We start from the raw sequence: 21,943 nt of genomic DNA, 5'->3' as shown, positions 1-21,943 counted from the left end.
AGTAAGAGAGATCACTGAATCCAACCTCTTCATTTTAGAGATGAGAAACAGCCACGGAGAAGCTAAGTGACCTGCCCAGAGTCACGCAGACAATAAGTATCTGAAGCAAGATTTGAACCCAGATCTTCTTGACTCCAAGTCCGGTGTCTTATCTCATATGGCACTTTTTTTCTTTTGTTTTAACATCACCCGCTCTTCCCAATGTTTCCCCCTTTCCCATATAACGGTCCATTGTCACAAACAAACATATCAACACACTGGCCGTGCCTGAAAATGTATGCCACAATCCTTGCCCATGGCACACCCACCTCTCTGTCAAGAAAGGAGACACGTTCATTAGGGGTCCTGACGACATGATCAGTGGCTCTTCTGATCAGAGTTCTGCAGTAATATTTAGCATTTTTTCCTTGACATTGTGTAAATCAGAGTTTCTTAACCTGGAGTCCGTGAACTTGTTTTGTTCTGGGTTTTTTTTTTCCAGCATTTTGATAACTCTATTTCAGTATAATAGGTTTCCTTTGTAATCCTAAATATTTTTGCATTTAAATCCTATTTAAAAACATTACTCTGAGAAAGGGGTGCTTAGGTTTCACCAGGCTGCCAAAGAGGACCAAGATACAGAAAAAGGTCAAGAATCCCCAGCTTAAATTGTCCTACTGGTTGTTTCCTCACTTGTGGGTCAGCCATTAGATTGAGTGCTGAACTTGGAGTCAGGAAAGCCCCCTGCCTACTTCAGACACTTACAGCTGTGAAACCCTGAGCAGGCCACTTCCTCTCTCAGCCTCACTTTGTTCATCAGTAGAATGGGGGTAGTAATGGTGCCCCTCTCACAAGGTTGTTTTGAGGAGCAGACGAAATAATCCATGTGAAGCACTTTGCAAACCGTAGGCACCGTATACATTCTAGTGTGCTCTCTGTCTCTATCTCTCTCTTTTCAGCCATTCCCCAATCAACGGTCACCCACTTTCCTTCCAATGTTTTTCTGCTACAGAAAATGCTGCTATAACTATTTTTGCATTTATGAAGTCTTTCCTTTTGCCTCTGACCTCCTTGGGGTATATAACTAGTACTGCTGTGACTGGGTCAAACGTCATCTGTCAGTTTAGGGACTCTTTTTGGAATAGTTCCAAATTGTTTCACAAAGTGTTTTCCTAAAACATATGACGATCTCAAGGCTATGGGGGTAGTTAACGTGACTGACTCAAGCTTGACTTGATTTGGGATGTATGTCTGGCTTTCAGAAACTCCAGCTTCCTCCCTGGGCCTCCCCTAAATGACTCAGTCCGTCCTTACTTGGCCCTGGTCCATCCCCAATGCCACAGGTCCAGCTCAGTGATCCCGCCTCCCCCAGAATTCCACCCTGCTCACTTTGATGGTCTTCTGCCCGAATCTGCCTTACGTGTCCCAGCCATCCTGGCTGCCTGTGCTTGACTCGTTTAAGTAAGAACCCTCCCGTCTGCGGTTTTCAGCAAACGTTTGTTAAGCATCTACTGCATGCACAGAACTTTGCTTACTACTGGGGGAGATACAGATAAAAACAATCTCTGCCTTCTTGGAGATCATAGCCTCTTTCTACATCCAAATCCTACCCGTCCTTCAAAGACCAATTCATGCTCTGCCTCCTCCAGGAAGCCTCCTCAGAACACTCCAGCTGTCATCCATCTTCTTTGAGCCCTTGTGTCCCATACTCAGTGTTGCCTCACTTAATGTATCGCTTGTAATTGAAATTGCTTTATGAGGAAGCCAGTCATGGTTTTGAAAAAGATTCCTAGGGGGAGCTAGGTGGTGCAGTGGATAGAACACCAGCCCTGGAGTCAGGAGGACCTGAGTTCAAATCTGGACTCAGATAACTTACTAGCTGTGTAACCCTGGGCAAGTCACTTAACCCAAGGTGCCTCCAATCAATAAGTAAATGAATGGAAGAAGATTCCTAAACTGCACAGTGAGAAAATGGTAGCATGCTTACAGAGATGGCTTGGGAGTCAGGAAGATCTGGGTTCAAGTTCTGCCTCTGAAACATACTGGCCAGGTGATTTTGGGAAATCACTTTATCTCTCAGCGGTTGTAGATCTGCATTCATAAGAGAACGTTTGCTGGCTGGTAGTTCTTTATGCTGATGAAATCACAGGACCAGAACAATAACAAAAATCACATGGTGCTATTTCAGGGTACCTCGTGGCCCCCAGCGATTGGGAGTGAGGAGTCATACTGACTCATCCACCCTCATTCCCCACTTCACCCCAGTAGCCCTTCTGACTTAGCTCCTTTGCACACGATTGAGGTAGGAGGAACCACACAAAGCTGAGGGCTCACATCATAGGCTTTTGTTGCTACATACCTAGAACTGCAGCCATTCACCCATCCACGGAAGAGTAGGTGAGGACCTGCTACCTGCAAGTACATTTGTTCTGTAGACCTGTGTCCAATGCACGGGTGAGGAGCTGGAATAGGAGGGTCACTGCCCCTTGTCCCTTGTTGGTAGATTTGACTTGCTCTGGGCAGATTCCAGTTCTGGGGAGCTTACCCCTTGACTCTCTTCCCTCTCTACATTTTATCCCATTCACAGAGATCTCATCATTGCGTGACTCCAGAGTTTACCTTTCTGCAGAGAACTTCCAAGTCTATATCACATGTCCAGCCTTGACCTCACTCTGAGCTCTAGGCCTGTGTTTGGGAGGTATCATTGGCGATGGAAAGAATGATGGATTTGGAGTCAGAGGACTTAGGCTCACATTCTGGCTTTGCCATTTACTGCCTGTGTGACCTTGGCCAAGTCATTTAACCCCCTGGTCCTCAGTTTTCTCATCTTTAAAATGGGGTTGCTTTCAGTACCTTCTAAGATCCCTCCCAACTGTAAATCTGTCATCCTATCATCCTATCACCTGGTTTTGAATCCTGACCTAACCCTAATTGCTGTATGACCTTAGGCAACTTTTTTGACTTCTCTGGGTATTGGTTTTCCTCTGTAAAATAAGGAGATTGGCCCAGGCCAGGGGTTCTTTTTTTTTTTTTTTGGTGTCATGGACCTCTTTGGCAGTCTGGAGAAGCCTCTGGACCCCTCCTCGGCAGAGGGGAGATTGCTTCTCCAGATGATGAAGTCCCTCTGTTCAAGGCCCAGCTCGTTGGCCACCTCCTCCGTGAAGCCTTCTCTAAGCTGCTGGCTTCCCTGATACTTCTCTTCCTGTTTGGATTTCTCATCGCCCATTGCCTGGTCCTATTCTTCACTCTCCCCTTGCTCTCCCTTGTATCAGTGATTGGTGCCTGTGTCTTCCATCCCATGTGAATGCCTTAGAGATTCAACTTTGACAGGAGGGTCTATATCCCTAGCACCTTGAACAGGGTTTTGTATACAATAATGGCTTTATATTTATTGAAATGAATTACATATTAGACCTAATTAGAAAGACAGTCCCAGACAGACTTTGGGTGTGAATGCCACATTTGTTAAGTGTAACATGAGTCTATGTGTATAGATTGGCTAATAATGCTATTACCCATCCCTCAAGTGTCAGTACCACTTTCACATCCTTTTCTTAACTTAACAAACATTTGTTAAGCACCTACTTCTAAGATTCCACCTCCTACAGGAAGCCTTCCCTGATCTCCCACATCCCTGGTGTCACTGCACTTTTCTTCCTCAAATTATTTCTTGTTTTCTTATCTGTTCTGTTTGTCATATTTCCTGATAGAATGTAAGTTCCTCGAGGGCAGAGATGGCTTTCATTTTTGTCTTTGTACTTCTAGTACCTAATACAGTACTTTATGCATAGTTTTATTTCAGTTGTATCTGACTCTTTGTGACCCTATTTGGAGTTTTCTTGGCAAAGATGCTGGAGTGGTTTGTCATTTCCTTCTCCGGCTCATTTTACAGATGAGGAAACTGAGGCAAACGGGGTTAAGTGACTTGTCCAGGGTCACACAGCTGGTTAAGCATCTGAGGTCAGATTTGAACTCAGGAAGATAAGTCTTCCTGACTCCAGGCCCAATGCTCTGTGCACTGTGGAGCCACCTAGCCACTCCTTTGTGCATAGAAGCTGCTTTTAAAAAGCTTCTTGATTTGAATGGAATACTATATTCAGAGAGAATTGTGTTGTATATCAGAGGTTTGGGTAAGAAGCAATCCTATACCTCTTGGAGCTCTCAGCCAGGTAGGAGAATAAGACCCAAACACAGTATTACCTGACAAGTGCATCTCAGAAGTACATATGAAGCGGTATGTGAAATTCGAGCAAACACTGCTCCAGATCTGCTCCCTGATAGATGATCTTCTGCCTTATCTAGCCCAGAATAAGGCTCCTTGTCATTCCTCATCTCCCACCTTCTGGAACTTGAATCCTACCCCTGGGACTCTGGCTCTGATGGGTAACCTTTCAGTCTAGCCTGAAACCAGGTCTCCTGGTCACTTCCCAGACATTTCTAAACCATACTGACTACTCTCTATCTGTACTCTTTATCTCCACACACACACACACACACACACACACATACACACACACACACACAAAAAAAAACCTGGATTGTATCCCTACGATCCTGGCTCTGATAGTAGGGCTCAGTGTTACTTCCCAGACATTTCTAAACCACGTCCCCGAAGAGATTTCTTATGTACCTCATCCCCCAGTTTGTAACCCCACCACCATGTTCTGTCTCCTCCATTAGAATGTAATCTCCCTTGAGAGCAGGGATTCTTACTTGTTTGTATTTGTACCCCTAGCACTTAACATAATACCTGGCATATGATAAGTACATAATAAATGAATACTTACTAATAAGCATTTATTAAATAAATGCTTAATAAATTTTTTTTCATTCAATCTCTAATAACAAGAGAAGTTGTGTTACATGGGATGGTTCTCCAGAAATGGGAGAGAAGAGTTAACTGGCAGAAATTTTGGTGATGTGAAAAAGACATCAATAAAAAAATATTTTTTTTGAAAAAAAGAGAAATTCAAATCCATACAACTCAGAGGTTTCACTTCACACCCAGAAAAATTGGCAAAGATGACCAAAAAATTGGAGTAGTCAGTGTTGTGGAAAGACAAGGACTCTGTTGGTGGAGCTGTGAATTGGCCCAACCGTTCTGGGAAGGTGTTTGGAATTCTCCTAAGTGACTAAAATGTCCACACCCTTTGATCCAGACAGCCCATTGCTAGGCACATACACCCCAGAGATCTGAGGGGAGAAGAAGCATCTGAGATGGGCTTTTAACAGATGGTTATGAATTCACCAGGCAGAGGGGAGGAAGAAGGAAGGACACACCAGGTAGAGGAGGACAGAAGGAGAAAAGACAAGAAATCCCAGGGCATGTTCAGAGCTCAAAGAACTGTCCATTCTAATTGGAGTACAGAATGCATGGGAGTAATATGAAATAGAGCTAGAAAGGTGGGGGGCATCAGACTGTGAAGGGCCTTGAATGCCAAACAGAAGAATCTGAATTTTTCTCAATAGACTACAAGGAATCACTAAAGATTTCTGAGCTGATAACTAGATCTGTGTGTGAGAAAGATTTTTCAGATATTGATCCTCAGACCAGACCTGGGAGGGAAAGGAAAAGGGGATATTGGCCCCATTTTACAGATTAGAGCAGTGAGAATCCTGGAGGGGCACTCATGCCTGTCATCAGGGGCAGTCCCCCTCACCCTGGCCGTAGGACGTCACTGGGTGCCTTTGGCAGTGTGGGCTGCCCAGGAGGGAACGTCCGCTGGGTCTCCCAGCTAGAGCAGGCAGAGGAGGAGGCGGGTGAGAGCATGGTGTGGCTTTGCGTGATGCAGCCCCCAGAGAAGTGAGCTGTGCCCCTCATTGGTCACGGAACATTTATTTTTCATTAGCAGTTAAATGCAGACATGAGGGATTGTGGCGGGTTCAGCGGGCGCCTGACGCTAGCAATGCTTGGTGCGGTAATGAATGGGCCGACAGAGATGCCGGGGAGGAAGGCTTAGGAAGCCCTTGTACGTACCCCATCCCCCTCTCCCTATAGTGCCTGGTGGACAGAGCTCGAGCAGCTGGGCTCAGAGCAGGCACAGGGATGTCCACTAGCCATAATAGACCTCAAGTTATGCAAGCAAGTCTCTCTGAGCCCCTTCGAGCCTTTTCGCCTCCCTCCCTGAATGCTCTTGACTAGCTCAGGGTATTAGAACTTCTGGCTAGCAGCCTCCCTGCTCCCGAGCAACCCCAGCCCCAGGCAAGGAGATATGAATAGGAAGTTTGGGTCTCAGTTTGTGCCCAGGAAGTGGGTTCTTGAGGTTCCTGGGGTGTCCAAAGCATTGGAGCTGCAGGGTAGAGAGTGAAGGAGTCCTTGGGAAGGAGACTCAGGAATCAGGGCTGAGCTGACCCCGGAAGCATCCACTGGCCAAAGCAGAGCTGCCTGTTTGGGGAGAATAGGGGGAAGAGAAAATGAGGGCTAAGCATTTTGCTGCACTCGCACTCCCTGGCCACTGAAGAGAGACAGGAAGTGAAAAGCCAGAAACATGCCCCAGATTCTACTGAGTTGGTGTTTTATTCCCCACTTCCAGGCCATCAAGACCTTTCCAAAGTCCCTCTGCTTCCCTGCTGCCTTAGAGTCACAGGCTTCCAGGGCTGGAGGGACCTGTGGAAATCATGAAATCCCACCCACTCATTTTACAAACGAAAAGATTGAGGCAGAGAGAGGTGTAGGGATGTGCCCAAAGTCAGGCAGTGAATTAGTGGCAGGGCCAGGGCTAGAATTCGAGCCTCCTAACTCCCAGTGTCCAGGGCTCTTACCAGTACCTGATGCTACCTCCAAATCGTCTCGTCACTACTCCCCAAGATCCCAGTCTTTCTGAATCCAGAAGCAGTGGACTAGATGGGGACATGGTCAGGACCAAGTGGGGAAGAGAGCCAGGATTGGGGCACAAATGGCATTGGGACAGGGTTGAAATTCAACACAAGGTTGGGCCAGGGTTCAAAAGCCAAGGTGGGTTGGACAGGTTAGCAGGCAGGTGAGGACTGGAGATTGGGTTGGAATTGGAGAAGACATTAGACTACAATTGGAAGGCAGATGGAAGGTTAGATTGGGGGTGGATTTGGAGCGTAGTTTCAGAACTAGAATTGGGTGAGATGGGGTGGGAGGGTCGATTGAATGGATGCATCAAAGCCAAAATTGGGTCAAGATTAGAGGACATGGTTGAGTCAGGGTTAACAATGCCTCTGTTTAGATTTGTCCTAGTGTCAAGCCTGGTTAAGAGGCAGAGTTGCTGCCTGTTCCCTAGTCTCTGGCTGTCCGTATGCTCAGGAATTTGCATGAATGATCCCAACTGCCAAAGGGAGGTCAAATGAAGGGGAGAGAGACCCAGAGGAGAGAGAGAGAGAGAGAGAGAGACAAAAGGGGAAAGAGATGAGGGAGGAGTTCTTTGGCATGAAGAGAAGAAAAGGCTCCAGAGGGACATGGGAGCTGTCTTCAAGTATTTGAAGGGCCGTGGTACAGACAAGAGATTAGATCTGCCCTGCTTGGCCCCAGAGGTTACAGGTTCCCTCTCATCAGAAGGGTTCAAGTAGAAGCCAGATGACCCGTTGTCAGGAATGACATTAGAAGGGGCTCTTGTTCAGCTACATGTTGAGTAAGATGCTTTAGGGGGTCCCACCCAGTTCTCATTGTAGCCCTGCCCTGCCATGTACAACTATCCCAGCATCTACCAGATGACTCCTGGGAGGATCATATGTAAAGGCTTCTGGGATTGTTCATGGAGAGTTCTGGGAGAGATTTCCAGTAGCTGAACCCTGCTTTCTCCTTCTCCTCCTCCTCTTCCTCCCTCAAATTTAGTGGTTTTGTAAGACTCAGAGAAAAGGGGAGAGAGACCAGAAAGTAAAGAAGGGGTCAGTATAAGTAGAAAGCAAAAGTGATGATGTCACATATGTTTGCTGCCATCCGGGTCAGCCAAGAATGGCCTTGTGGAGGCCATTGTGAAGGAGCATGAATCTCTGGGTCATTGAAGCATTTAAGAGAAAGCTGTGTGTCTGCCTCTCAGGGAGTCTGTAAAGGGGACAGGAGGAAGAAGATACGTTGTGCAAAGTACACTTTAAGGCCTCTTCCAGCCATATTATGATGTAGAAATGACTGGTCTTAAAAGTCGGCAACCCTAGGTTTGAGCCCCAGCCCAGAGAGGCTGTGTGGTGCTAGGAAAGTCCTCTGAGTCTCAGGGCTAACATACTTGTACTCTTGTGAGGAAAGTACTTTGTAAACCTTTTGTAAGTGGTACAAGATGGGGGAGCTGGGATGGCCTGTGCCCCTCCCATCCAGCCTGCTCTTAGTCCTTGATTCTAAGTCCTTCTGACCCTGGTTTAAAGCTACCTCTAAACCCTTGCAGGGGTGGGGAACATGTGGCCCTCCAGGTCCTTGAGTGTGACCCTTTGACTGAATCCAAACTTCACAGAACAAATCCCCTTCATGAAAGGATTTGTTCTGTAAAACTTGGGCTCAGTCAAAAGACCCCACTCGAGGACCTAGAGGACCACATGTTCCCCACCCCTGCCATGGAGTACCCACCACCACCCCTGCCTCCCCAGTGCTTTCCAGAGACAGGGTTATTGCCAACTCTAAAGCGTTTGGGCACATTCTTTTTCCTCACAACAGCCCTAAGAGGTAGATAGTGAATTTTACAGATAAGGACACTGAGACTTCAAGAGCTCCTAGCATCGGAGATTTTGAACCAGAAGGCATTTTAGATGCCATCGGATACAATCCCCTCATTTTACAGATGAGGGAACTGAAGGCTGCAGAGGTTGAGTAACACCGAAGCTCACATACAAAGTAATTGGCAGAGGCCAGATTTGAACCCAGGTCCTCTGACTCCAAGGGGCAGGTAGGTGGTACAGTGGATGGAGTTTAGCCTTAGAGTCAGGAGGACCTGAATTCAAATCTGGCCTCAGACACTTACTACCTGTGTGACCCTGAGCAAGTCACTTAACCCTGTTTGCCTCAATTTCCTTGTTTGTAAAATGAGTTGGAGAAGGAAATGGCAAACCACTCCAGCATCTCTGTCAAGAAAAGCCTAAATAGGATCACAAAGAGTGATGGGGACATGATTGTTCAACTAAATAACAGCCACCTCTGACTCTAGATTCAGTGCTCTTCCCATTACACCACACTGCCTCCCAGTTACAGTGTGTACTACCAGTATTGGAAGGCATTTTCAGCTTGAGTTTTTAGGGAAAGCAAAAAGGTCAGCCTAGAGCCCTGAGGGTCAGAACCTAGCTTTCTCTGCTGTTGTCTTTCTGCCGTTTTGTCCTCCAGGCTTAGCAGTACCTGGTGCTAGGAAGGAGGTAAGAAGATGTTTCCCTGACCCCTTGATAGACAGTGGTCCCTCCATGCTTCTCTCCTTGGTCCTCTGGGCTGATCAGACTTACACTGGAAGATGGTGTCCGGGTGGGGGCCACACGCACTGGGGGAATGGTGTCCGGGTGGGGGCCACACGCACTGGGGGATGGTGTCCGGGTGGGGGCCACACATTTTAGAGGGGCCACTGACAAACGAGCACATTGAGAGAAAGGTAACCAGAACTGGGATGCATGAGGATCATTTGAAGGAATAAGCAATCTATTGCCCAGACGAGAGGAGACTTGGGGAGGATATGATAAATGCCTCAAGTGGAAGAGGGATTAATTTGGTTCTGCCTGGCCTCAGAGGACAGAACTGGAGGCAGCAGTTTGTATGCTGGGGGAGGGGAGGGGAACTGATTTCAGCCCAGTATAAAAAACAATTCCATAACAGAGCTAGGAATTCTCTCCAAATCAAAACTGTCGGAGGGTAGAATGATCTGTCCTGGTAGGTGGTGGGTTGGGGAGCACCAGTCCCCATCACCAGGGATTCCAGCAGAAGCTGGGTGACCATTCCTTTGGGATGTTGTAGAGATGAGACCAAAGACTCCATGCAATTTAATAGCTGTGATTTACCTTTTGTGTGGGAGGGGCCAGTGAAGCCATGTAGATGTTAAAGGGAGATGGGGGTGTGGGGAGTTCCATGTCTGGTTCCACCAGCAAAGTGAGGGTTAAGCAAGAGAACTGCCTTTGTGATCTCGACTGTGCCACTCCTAGTACTCTTTCTCTTGTGACTTTTCTCCTTGATGTGGTTTAGTAAAGCTTTATTTTAAACCTGGTCTCCCATCTCAGTCACTTCCTTGTTCTGTAACCTAGGGCAAGTCATTTCTCTCTAGATCTCATCTTCCTCATTTGGTCTCTTACAGCTCTAAATCCTATAACCAGGACTCTGACTGGGTTGGGGTCTGTCTGAGGGGGCAGACTCTAGGACAGGATGGCTGAGGTTGTTGTGTCTCTGCTCATTTCTGGGCCTCTCATCCCATCCCTTTGCCATCCCAGGTGCCCAGCAGAGTGCCACCGTGGCCAACCCAGTGCCTGGCGCCAACCCTGACCTCTTGCCCCATTTCCTGGTGGAGCCTGAGGATGTCTACATTGTCAAGAACAAGCCAGTGACACTCACGTGCAAGGCCAGCCCTGCCACCCAGATCTACTTCAAGTGCAATGGGGAGTGGGTTCACCAGGGGGACCACATAACAGAGCACAGCACCGAGAAGGGCAGTGGTAAGGCTGGGCTGGGGGCAGGGGGGGAAGGGAAGGGGGCAGAGATTGGGAGAGGGGAAGGGAACAGGGATGGAGGGAGGGGAAAGGGGGCAGAGATGGGGGAGAGGGATGGAGGGAGGGGAAAGGGGTAGGGATTAGAGGAGAGGAAAGGGGCAGGGATGGAGGGAGGAAAAGAGAGAGGAAGGAGGCAGGGATGGGTGGAGAGCAAGGATGGGAAGGGCTGAGGAAGCAGGGATACTAGTCTCTGATGGTGTTCAGTGTAGAATGGGGTTCCGGGGCCGAGGCAACTTTTTCTAAAGACTTGAACCAGTAACCAATGGGTAGAAATTACTGAGAGCTGGATTTTGGCTCAGTATAAAAGCAATCACAGAAACACTTAAGTGTCCCAGCTGGAAGGGGCTTAAAGTCTATCTAGTCTGACTCCCTTTATTTACTGGTGAGGAAACTGAGGCACACAGAGGGGACTTAGCTTGTCCCCAATCACCTAGGAAATTAGCCAAGAATAGAATCAAGGTCTCCTTGAATACCAGTCTGTGCCTCCTTCTTTCTGCCCTTCTGACCTGGACCATGTCAGGTCATCTGGTTCATTCCTCTCATTTTGCATGTTAAGAAACTGAGGCCTGGAGAAAAGAAGGGTCTTGCCCCCTGTCACACCTTTAGGAAACAGTAGAGCCGGGATTCAGCTCCAGGCCATCCGGCTCCTGGGACAGGGTCACAAGCACAGCTTCCTGCTGCAATACCGGGAAGGCCAGGACCCTCCAAGCCCATGGGCCCTTCCTGAAGTGGCCCCAGCTTGCAGAGCCCTGTGCTCCCCAGGGGAAAATCTCACATAAGAACCTGCCCCTAACTCCCCACAGTGAGTCACTTGGCCCATGAGTTGGGGCACTGGGGTGAAGAGCTCAGGAACTTAAATGGAAAAGGAACCTAGGATTGCAGATCCAGAGCTGGAAAGAACCTCTCAGCTGGCCCAGTTGCATGGGGCACTGGGCACACAATGGGACCAGAATCCACTGAGAGCAATAGTACAGAAACAGCATTCGCTTGGGGTCAAAGGTCCTGGATTCAAATCCTGCCTCTGACACTTAGTAGCTGGGTGACCTTGGGCAAAACCCTTATCCTCCTTGGGCCTCAGTTTCCTCATCTGTAAAATGAGAGGGTTGTCTTAGATAACCTTGGAGTTCCATTCAAAGTTTAAATCTAGGTCATCAGGAGTTCTGGAGGGGGCCTCTCATAGACTTTATCTCAGGAATCTAGGGAAGAATACAATAGCTCCCCGCCTTACTCAGGACCTTCCACAACACTTACCTGCTCCCATCAGTAACAAACTGACAGAGAAGATGACCTTCAAGGGCAGAAAATGGGCCCAGTCACCACAGACCCCAACCGTCCTCTCTGCCCGCCCCCACTCCTGGCCCAGCCCTTTCTGTGAGAGAATGTTCTGGAGCAGCCGCTAATTCCTCTGGTCCTCATCGAAAGCTTTTAGCTAACTCATCCAGTGATCTCAGGTGACCTTAGGCGGGTGGCTGCCTCTCCCCACTCCCACATCAGGTCTCCTCCTGTTGGACCCGGTCATCTTTCAGGGCCCTCTCAGCTTTGACATTCCATGTTCCAAGTTCTAAGCTCCCTTCCTACTCAAATAGGCTGTGTCAGTGTTATGTTCTGTTGGCTTCCTGCTAGCTCTTGTGTTCAGTGTCCTCTACGCCATCAGTCCCAAAATGCTGTGACTCGCTCCCCAACAGGGAGCCTGCCCTGCACCATGTTTTGCGCTGTTGGGACCATGGCAGGACCTGGGAATTGCTGTCCCATGGAATTGTTGGCCCTAAGACCGCTTCATTTATTCTAGCCTGCCCTTGGAAACAGCCTGCATGCTCACTATCTCTCTTTGTCTCTGTGTCCTTTGTCTCTCTCTCTCCCTCCCTCTTTCTCTCTTTATCTCTTTCCTCTCCCTCTCCGCTTCTGTCTGTCTTCTATCTCTCTTTTCTCCATCACTTTCCCTCCCTCTGTCTCTCTTCTCTCTACCTCTCCCATCTCTCTCTCTCCCTCTCTGTCTCTGTCTCTCTGTCTCTCTGTCTCTGTCTCTCTTTCTCTCTCTCTCTCTCTCTCTCTCTCTCTCTCTCTCTCTCTCTCTCTCTCTCTCTCTCTTTCTCTCTCTCTCTCTCTCTCTCAACATTTATTGTAGTGGGCCCTTTCATGAGCCCTGGCCTTGGTGCCAGGCACTGTGCTGGGTGCTAAGCATACAAAGACAAAAATGTGGTCTCAGTTTGGACCCAGTGACCTCTAAGGAACCTGGCAACCCTAGTTCTTAGATTTTCTTCTGTCCTCTTAAAGCTAACCAGAATTTAATTTGTGGGGTGGGGGAGCTGGAGAGACAGCGGCCCTTGCTCATTATTAATAATAATATGTATTTATGTTCTTGTTATGTATTTAATTATAATAATATAATTACTCTTGCTGTAGTGCATGAGGTTTACACAGTGCTTTCCTTGCAGCAGCCCAGTGAGGCAGCCAGTACAGGGCTTATCCCCACCTAACAGATGGCTAGAGTGGAGGCCAGAAAGGGGAAAGGTCACAGAAGGTAGTGGCAGGCCAGGGATGACATCACCCTGCCTCTCATAGACCTACACACTAAAGGGGCCAGGCCCATTAGAGAGCTTTGTTTGGGAAGATGGGAGGGATCTTTGCTTGGGAACAAGGGCCCCCACCACCACCAGCAGCAGCAGCAGCAGCAGCCACCCCTTGGCAATCATAAGGTGGGAAAAGGCTACTTTTATTCTTACCCTTCTCCTCCTACCCCAGGGCTTGGAGAGAGGGGAGGGTTGGTGCAATGGTTTTACCAGGTCTGAGAGAGAAAAAAAGGTGGGGATAATTATGATAAACATTAGAGCAGAAACTCTGACTCCATAAAAGACCCATATTTGCTGACCTAAGCATTTTAAGCATGGTCTTAGAAAGCATAATTTATTATTTGTTAAACAAACTGATTGGTTATTAGAACCAGATTTATGAGAGGGTGAAAGTATAGCCACTAAGGTCATCCTAGGGACTTAGTCAACAAACTGCTTGTACTGATCTCTACATAGGCCAATACTATCAGGCCCCTCTCTCTTCCTCCCTCCTTCCCCTTTCCTCCCCTCTCTCTTTATCCATCTCTCTGTTCACCTCTCTCCATCTCTTTCTCCTTCCTCCTTCTTTTTCCCTCTCTACTCTCTCTTTCCCCCTCCCCTCCCCTCCCTTCTCCTCTCCTCTTCTCTCCTCTCTCTCATACACAGAACATCTTAATTGCTGCATCCCCAGAAAGGGTCTGGGCCAGCCAAGGTTACATCTGCTCACATACACACACCTGTCCTCTGCAGCTGCAGCTTCCACTGCCCCCAATTGTCTATGATTTCTGCAGTGGGCCTTTGGAGCTTGGGAGGGACAGAACCCAGGCTTTGAAAAGGAAAAGAAAGCACAGGAGAGGGGAGGAGGCCTGGTGCTGTTGGCAGAGCTAAGCCCAGCCCTGCACAGTGACTCCAAGGCAGTCCAGGTCTGATCTATCCCCAAACCACCCACATTGCTTTCTTTGCCCAGTCTTTTTATTAAGGGCACATATTTGTATTATGCTATATTGGGTGAAGGACCTGTCTGGGGCTGGAGAACTGAACAAAGATAACCAGGCCACATTGAGACCAGAGCTCAAGAGGAGAAGAGAGAAGTGGGGAGGAGAGAAGGGAAGAGAAGACAAGAGAAGACAAGGTATGGGAGAAGAGGAGAAGAAAGGAGAAATGAAGGGAGGAGAGGGGAAGGGAAAAGGGGGAAGAAGAAGGGAAGCAAGAAGAAAGGAAAGGAAAAGAGCAGAGTGGGAGAAAACTGAGTACAGGAAAGGGGGGAATCATTTCCCATTAGATGGGGCAGATCCCAGTCTGTGCTTCCCTTTTCAGGCTCACCAAGAAAAAAGATTTAGATTAAGGAAGACTAAGGGAGTCAGGCCACAGCTAAGACCAGGTGGAATGAAAATTAGTAGGGGTTCCACATGGTCACTGCCTGTTTAGTTCAGTTCAAAGCTTAGTGCATGGTCTTGTCTAATGAGGGGATAAGAGGGCAGAACAGGTAACCCCAGTATGCAGTGTTTCATGACAGCTGTGTTTTTAGAAAGGAGCAAAACAGAGTGACGTTCTGGGTGGGGAAAAGTCTTTATGACAAGATATCAGGGAAGGCTTCCGGAGGAAGTGGTATTTGAGCTGGACTTTAAATGACAAGTAGAAATTACAGCAGTGAGGAGGAGGAGGAAGAGTGTGGACAGTTCCAGGTATTGAGAACGGTGTGAGAAAAAGCATTGAAAGCCAAGGAGAACACAGGATAAGTTTGGCTGATAAAGAGTAAGCTGACTTGGCTGAAATACAGAATTTATAGAAGGGAGGAATACAAGATAAGGCAGGAAAGATGAGGCAGTGCCAAAATGTGGTGGGCCTTGAATGCCAATCAAGGGTTTCACTTCGACTCAGTATACAGGGAGTCATTGAGGACTTTTGAGTAGAGAAATGACGTAATCAAATCTGAATCTGAGGAAGATTAGTCTGTCAGTGATATGAAGAATGAATTATAGGGAGTGAAGGTGTGAAGACCTTTTGAGAGGCCATGGAAATACCAAAATGGGATAGATACAAAAGATGTTGCAAAGAAGAGTAAATTAGGCAGTAGAGATAAGAAGTAGCCCAAGGAGGGTCCAGTCAACATCTTAGCAAGGCCGGTAGAGAGGTGGCCTTTAGGTCTCTTGACACATACTAGTGGAGTGACCTTGGGCAGTCTCTCAGTGCTCCCAGGAAATGCTGCAAGACTTGACACGGGTAGAAAAGAGTTTCTTCACTATTGCAAAAAACAACAAGTTAGCCAGGGTTATGATTGCAGGATCCGCGTGTCAGCCTAGAAGGGACCTCAAGAGGGATCTGGTCCAGCCAGGCAGGTGTGATTATCCCCGTTTGACTGATGAGACAGCCAGGGCCCAGGGAGGGCCTAAAGGCCTAGAAGGCAGAGGTGGAAGGTTCCTGAGAACATGGAGGTATCAGAGCTGAGAGGCCCTAATCCAACTCACTCATCTTATAATGGAATATCAAAGAGGTAAAGTGACTTACTTGTCCAAGGTCACACAGCTAGGGAGTATCAGAGCAGGAAATTGGACCAGGGACTCGCACTCAGGACTCAAACATGGCCTCCTAACTCCTCATCTGGGGTTGTTTTAACTGTGCCATGCTAACTGTAAAAATGGGATCCGGGATCAGGGGTAGAGAGGGGCTGTTAGTTCTTTGTGGGGGGGCCAGGAGGCAAAAACAGGTGGCATTGGAAGGTCAAGTTAGCAAATTAAAAGGATGGCCCCTACACACCTCCAACCACCCCGATCTAAACCAGCTGAGCTAAGTTTGGCTTCTTCCTCTGGGCTCAGACCTGACTCCCTGCACTGCAGCCCTAATTGAATTTCTCTGTTAACAATAGAAACACATTCCCATCCCTGCCTCGTTCTCTCTTTCTGATAAGCCAGTGACCCGAGGGAAATTGGGGTCAGGAGGAGGAGAAATTGGAAACAAACAGTTTTTGCTCTCCTGGGCACCCTGCTTTTGGTGGCCAGACACACAGGTGTTGGGAGGGACAGACAGATGGGAGGAGAAGGTGGGGGGGACTGGAGGGACATCAAAGAGGCCAAAGGAACAGAATAGTAGCCATTGAGCAGGACAGAGAGATGGCCAAAGGGACAGACCAGTGGCTGACAGGGATATTCACTGCCTGAATTCCTGAGTGTCCTTTGAAGTCCAGCTCAAATACCACTTCCTCCAGGAAACTTTCCCTGATGTCTTGTCATAAAGACTTCCCCCACCCAGAACCTCACATGTCATTCTGTTTTTTCCCCTGTCCTTCTGGTGGCCAGAAGGACAGATGAATGACTGGGAAGTGAAGTTGGAAAAGCTCGGCCCCTCTGGACCGTTGGAGGGCCATGTCCACAGTGCGGTATGGGGAGGGAGATGATTGCCTGAAGACCAGAGATAAAGCTTTGGCATCCAAACCACTGGGCTACTTCTGCCTATCACTGGTATCTCTAGTCCCACATACAGTGCCATCATGCAGTGGAATTAAGCCTGTGACTTAGCTGGTGCTGCCTCTGATGTCAGTGGACCCCATGCCTCTAGCCCTCAAGCAGATGAAGTAGTCACACACACACACACACACTCACACATACACACACACACACACACACACACTCACTCTTTCTGCCTACTGCCAATAGAGTTCTGATGTGGCCCCAGGTTTAAGCAGTCAAGTCAGGCTATACTCACTTGACCCTGTCCCCAGCACATGCTTCTGTGTCAGGCCTTGGCATTTAACCTTTCTGAGCCTCAGTTTCTGGATCTGTAAAACAGAATTGGGTGGAGGTAGGAATGTTAGACTACATGATCTCCAAGACCCCTTCCAGCTTGGAAGATCCCTCTTCAGTGTTCTAAGGTCTCTTTGAGTCACGATGTTCCATGTTTTCAGGTCTGTTACAACTTTAACATGACCCCAAGCTCCAATACAGCCTACAGTCATGGCCCTCCCTTCTACCACAAACCTCTTGGCCAGACATGAGTTCCTGGGTTCCCCATTCAGGCAGCCTAGATGCTGGTGGCCTTTGGGACTGAGATCCGTGTACCTCCCCCCAAGTCAGTGGGAGCCCCCCGCAGTCCTCTGGATAACAGCTCCATCCCACAGCCCTCACAGTCCTTTTCCTCCACATCCAGGGCTGCCGATGATGGAGGTCCGCATCAACATCTCCAGACAACAGGTGGAAAAAGTCTTTGGTCTGGAGGAGTATTGGTGCCAGTGTGTAGCCTGGAGTTCTTCAGGCACTACCAAGAGCCAGAAGGCCTATGTGCGCATTGCCTGTGAGCACCATGGGGGTGACTGGGAAGTGGGGGCCATGAACCCATCCTAGACAGGGAAGTGGGATTACAGGACCTTCCTTGAGCAGAGAGATGGGGTAGGATTGGAGGGTCCTTCCCTGGATGGAGATAGGGCCAGAATGGACTTCTCTGGATGGGGAGGCAGAGTCAAGTGAGCCTTCTGTAGACAGGTGCCCCTGGGGCCTCCCTCTCCCGGGCCGCGGTCTAGCCAGAGAAAAGACCACTGGCTGACTCCACATTTCCAGGCTTTGGAGCAAGCCTCTTTCTGTGACTGTGGAATCTCTCTTACCTGCTCGCCTCGAAGCCCATCCCCTGCCATCCTGCAGAGTCCACATGCCCCTGAGTCTGGATTCTGCTCCAGTGCCCAGGAAAAAGTCCTTCTCTTAGTGCCTGGCAGGGTCTGTGCCAGGCCCAGGAAGCCCTCAACCATCTCATTTCTTCTCCTAGATTTGCGCAAGAACTTTGAACAGGAGCCTCTGGCCAAGGAAGTGTCCTTGGAGCAGGGCATTGTCCTACCCTGCCGCCCACCTGAGGGCATCCCTCCTGCTGAGGTAAGAGGCAGGCCTGGGTCTATGGGGCAGGGTAGGGGCAAAGGGGCCCAGCTCACAGCCCACTTTGGAGTCAGCATGCTCAGCCTTCTTCCTATTCCTCTGGACCCCCCAGTCCCACACACCAGCTGATCCCTCGGAGTACCAGGGTATTCAGTCAGCTCAGGGTATAACTCTGGGCAGGCAAGGCATTTCTGTTCTCTGGGCCTCCTTTCCTGTAAAAATGACCCGCTTGGACTAGAGTCTGGTTACCAGATGGTGTCTGAGGCCCCTGCAAACTCCTCTGAGCCTATAATCCAAATAAGGTAAGGGCCTTGAATGACAGTAAAGGCAGTCCAGCCCAGCCTCGCTGTGAGGGGTCTGCCATGCAGCCCGTCTGCTGGTGGGTTGGGGGGCACCATAGTCTCAAGCTATGGGGCCATGTGGGAAGGGGGTCTCCAGGGAAGGTAAGCCCAGGCCCATTCAACATGTGCTTACTCCCCCTCAACAGACCAGTGCTGTTTTTTGGTTGATGGGTTTTTTGTGGAGGTCCAATATCCCATGTGACAGTCCCATAGATAACACTTATGCAGTGCTCACAACAGTGAGGTGTAGTACAAAGAGCCTTATGTTAGTAATAAAAGGACCTGGATTCAAATTCTGGCTATATTATTTACTATTTTTGTGACCCTGGGAAAGCTGCAGAGAGTAACCTTTCTTGATCTCAGTTTCCTCACTGTTCAGTAAGAGGGGGGTGTGTGGATGAGCCCTGAAGGGTCTGCTGGCTCTGATATTCGGTGATTCTACAAAGTCCAGTCTGGTCTGTATCCCCCAGGCTGAGACAAGGTCAGCCTAGACCTGAGCCCCCAGGGCATCATGGTTCTCATCTCTACCCCCATCCACCCCCACCATCTCGTGCCCAAAGGCCCGGCTTGAGCAACACCCCAGGATGCCTGTTCCAGAACACATTTGCTGCTCATCAAATCTAAGAGCTCGGGAGTTTCCCCACGTTGGCTACTCTGCCTCCTTTCTGTGTATCACAGTCTTCTTTGGGCCAGACCCATGTAGGCAGAGCTCACACCCCTCTGCCCCTCTAGGAAGGAACCGTGTAGATAAGGAACAACGTAGACAGACATCAGGCAGTCCCCCCGGTAGAGCCCTTCTAGGCAGAGCCCGTATAGACAAATCTGCTAGCATCTCCCTGTCCTCCCAGGTGGAATGGCTCCGAAACGAGGACCTAGTTGACCCGTCCCTGGATCCCAATGTCTATGTGACACGGGAACACAGCCTGGTGGTGCGACAGGCCCGCCTGGCCGACACTGCCAACTATACCTGTGTGGCCAAGAACCTCGTGGCCCGCCGCCGAAGCTCCTCCGCTGCTGTCACTGTCTATGGTGAGCCACCAACCTCCCCCTTCTTCTGTGGTCTCTCAGTGGCCTCGGCCATGACTGGACGGAGGGTACATAGAGCTGTGTGCTTGGAGAAGGGCCATAGGTGCTCTGGTCTGAGAAAGACCCATGACCGTAGGTGCTGTGATCCAAGGGGGTGCCATGGGAATGGGGGCACGTTGCCTGGTGGTGCTGTGGGAGATGGATGACCAGGCAGGGGCATGAATGCAGGAGGAAAGAGGTCTGCAAAAGGATATTGCAAGGAAGCATGCGTACAGGAAGGGAAGAGCCCAGGGCCAGGGGGTGCTGATATACCTTGGCAGACAGCATGAGGTGTGGGGAAATGTTTCTCCTAGAGGACACCAGATCTGGGCTGATCTCTGGGATGGAGCACACTACTTTCTCTGTTTGGGTGTCGTTGCAAGTGGCTGCCAGAGGAGGATACCCAGGAGATAGGGTCCTGTGTGGAAGCCGGCCACGGTCTAGCTGTCCCGCCTCCCCACTGCCCTCACCTCCTCCCTCTGCTCTGCCTTGGGGCACCTCCTTTTGCAGCTAGGAATGCACAGGGGCCGGTCACAGCTGAGGACACTGCCTCTGCAGAGTCCCTGACCCCTAAGCCCACCCTAGGGAGGTGCTCCATGCTGAGCCTCGGGCCTCGCTGATCTTGGTCCCTTCTCTGTCCCACACCAGTGAACGGTGGGTGGTCGACCTGGACGGAGTGGTCAGCCTGCAGTGCCACCTGTGGGCGAGGCTGGCAGAAACGCAGCCGGAGCTGTACCAACCCGGCACCTCTCAACGGGGGCTCCTTCTGTGAGGGCCAGAGCGGCCAGAAAACCGCCTGTGCCACCCTGTGCCCAGGTACTGGCCCCTCGCCTCCACCGCCATGGCCACCCTGCATCGGTCACTCAGCCGCCTCCATCACACTAGTCCCACCATTCAGGCCAGGCAGGTGGGCCAGAGACCATTTTAGCTCAGGGTGGTGGGGCTGATGTCCTTGTCCCCACCGGGAAGGAGTGTGTGCGGTTCTGGACACTGTGCTTTAAAAAAGGACATTAACCAGCATAGCGAGGGGACTGGAGAACATGCCACGCAGAGACTGATTTAAGGAGCTGGACATGTTTAGCTTGGAAAAGAGAAGACTCAGGATTTCTGGGGTATGTGATAAAGGCAGCTGAGTGTGCACTGGATAGAGCGCTGGGCCTGGCGTCAAAAAGACCCTAGTTCAGATCTCGCCTCAGTCACTTAACTAGCCGTGTGTCCCTGGGCAAGTCACTTGACCTGTATGCCTCAGTTTCCTCATTTGTAAAATGAGAATAATTATATCCCCTACTTCCCAGGATTTTTGTGATGATAAAGTGAAGTAATATTTGAAAAGCATTTTGCAAGCCTCAAAGCACTATATGATGGTTATTAGTAAAAATCTGAAGTGCTGTCTTGGAGAAGAGGGCTCACATTTGTTCTGAGGGCACAATTAGAAACTGTAGGGAAAAGTTGAGAAATATAAACTGAAAAGGAAAATTCCTTAGCCATTAGTGGTGTCCAGAAGTTGGAATGGACTCTACCTTAGTAAGTAAAGAATTTCCTATCACTGGAAGCCTTTGGTAGGGGCTAAATAGTGGTGATAGCATAAAGATGATATTTGCTGGACTAGAGGAATTCAGGTCTTGTTACAGTGTCTAGAATCCCCCCATTAGTGCTTCCTTCTCCTGGGTTCCACTTTGGCCCTCCATAGCACCAGGGTATGAATGAACATCTGAGTTAGCTTGTCCCCAAGAGCAGTACTGGATACAGGGGGAGCCCAGGTTTTCAGATCTGCATGGTAGGCTCCATTTGCTGAGGGAGACTTGGCTCCTACCCTGCAGTGCTACATCTGTTTCTCCCAAGCCGGGATTCTAAATCCTCCTCTTGACTTTGAACCTCTTCCATGAGAAGGGATGGCTCTGGGGGGCCATCCTTTGGAGTTTCCTTGGCACCAAGACCACAGAAGTCATATCTTCAGACAGAAGAGATAGAAGGTGGGGAAGTGGCAGAAGAAAGATCTGTCCATTAGGTGTTATGCTAGGAAGTCAGTGGAGAAAGTGCTAGAAACTTGGGTTCTAGCCTTGGCTGTACACCAGTCTTCTATGGGTCTCCTTCTCCTCACCTGTAAACAGTGGGTTGATCTTCTCTGCATTCTGTGCGTTCTAAGTTCTGTGGGCCTTTCCAGTTCTGACATCCTGTGTTCTAAGATTCTTTTCCCGCTCTGACATTTCTTTCTTTTAAGATCCTTTACAACTCTGACATTTTGTGTTCTAAGCTCCCTCCCAGCTCTGACATTCTTTGTTCTAAGCTCCCTCCCAGCTCTGAATTCTGTGTTCTAAGGCCTTTTCCATATCTAGCATCTATGTTCTGGGCTTCCTTCCATCTGTGACATTCTGTGTTCTTTGATCCCATAAGTAGACAAGTGTTTGAGCACCAGAGCTGGGCTCTGGGCCCAGTGCCCTCGGGCTTTGGCCTGTCTTTTGTGAATTGATTTCTCTGCATAGAACATCGATCCCAACACCCCATTGGCACATTCCCTCTGTGT

At 49.3% G+C, this 21,943-nt stretch overlaps 1 protein-coding gene across 3 annotated transcripts in view; it reads left to right on the top strand.

Moving 5' to 3' along the window:
* UNC5A (unc-5 netrin receptor A) overlaps nucleotides 1–21,943 on the top strand; it is a 104,136-nt gene that overhangs the window by 59,375 nt on the left and 22,818 nt on the right. For 2 of the 3 annotated variants that reach the window (XM_078150303.1, XM_020998647.2), the window contains exons 2-6: nucleotides 10,333–10,554; nucleotides 17,301–17,444; nucleotides 17,910–18,013; nucleotides 19,203–19,383; nucleotides 20,068–20,235. In XM_078150303.1, coding sequence (XP_078006429.1) covers nucleotides 10,333–10,554; nucleotides 17,301–17,444; nucleotides 17,910–18,013; nucleotides 19,203–19,383; nucleotides 20,068–20,235 — 819 coding nt within the window. The remainder of the gene's footprint in view (nucleotides 1–10,332; nucleotides 10,555–17,300; nucleotides 17,445–17,909; nucleotides 18,014–19,202; nucleotides 19,384–20,067; nucleotides 20,236–21,943) is intronic. The other variant, XM_020998648.1, reaches the window with a different exon arrangement.

Source organism: Phascolarctos cinereus, unplaced genomic scaffold (genome assembly GCF_003287225.1).
Source record: "Phascolarctos cinereus isolate Bilbo 61053 unplaced genomic scaffold, phaCin_HiC Scaffold_2;HRSCAF=192, whole genome shotgun sequence".
Taxonomy (NCBI): domain Eukaryota; kingdom Metazoa; phylum Chordata; class Mammalia; order Diprotodontia; family Phascolarctidae; genus Phascolarctos; species Phascolarctos cinereus.
The sequence above is the reverse complement of the archived record's forward strand: the minus strand, read 5'-3'. Positions and strand labels throughout refer to the sequence as shown.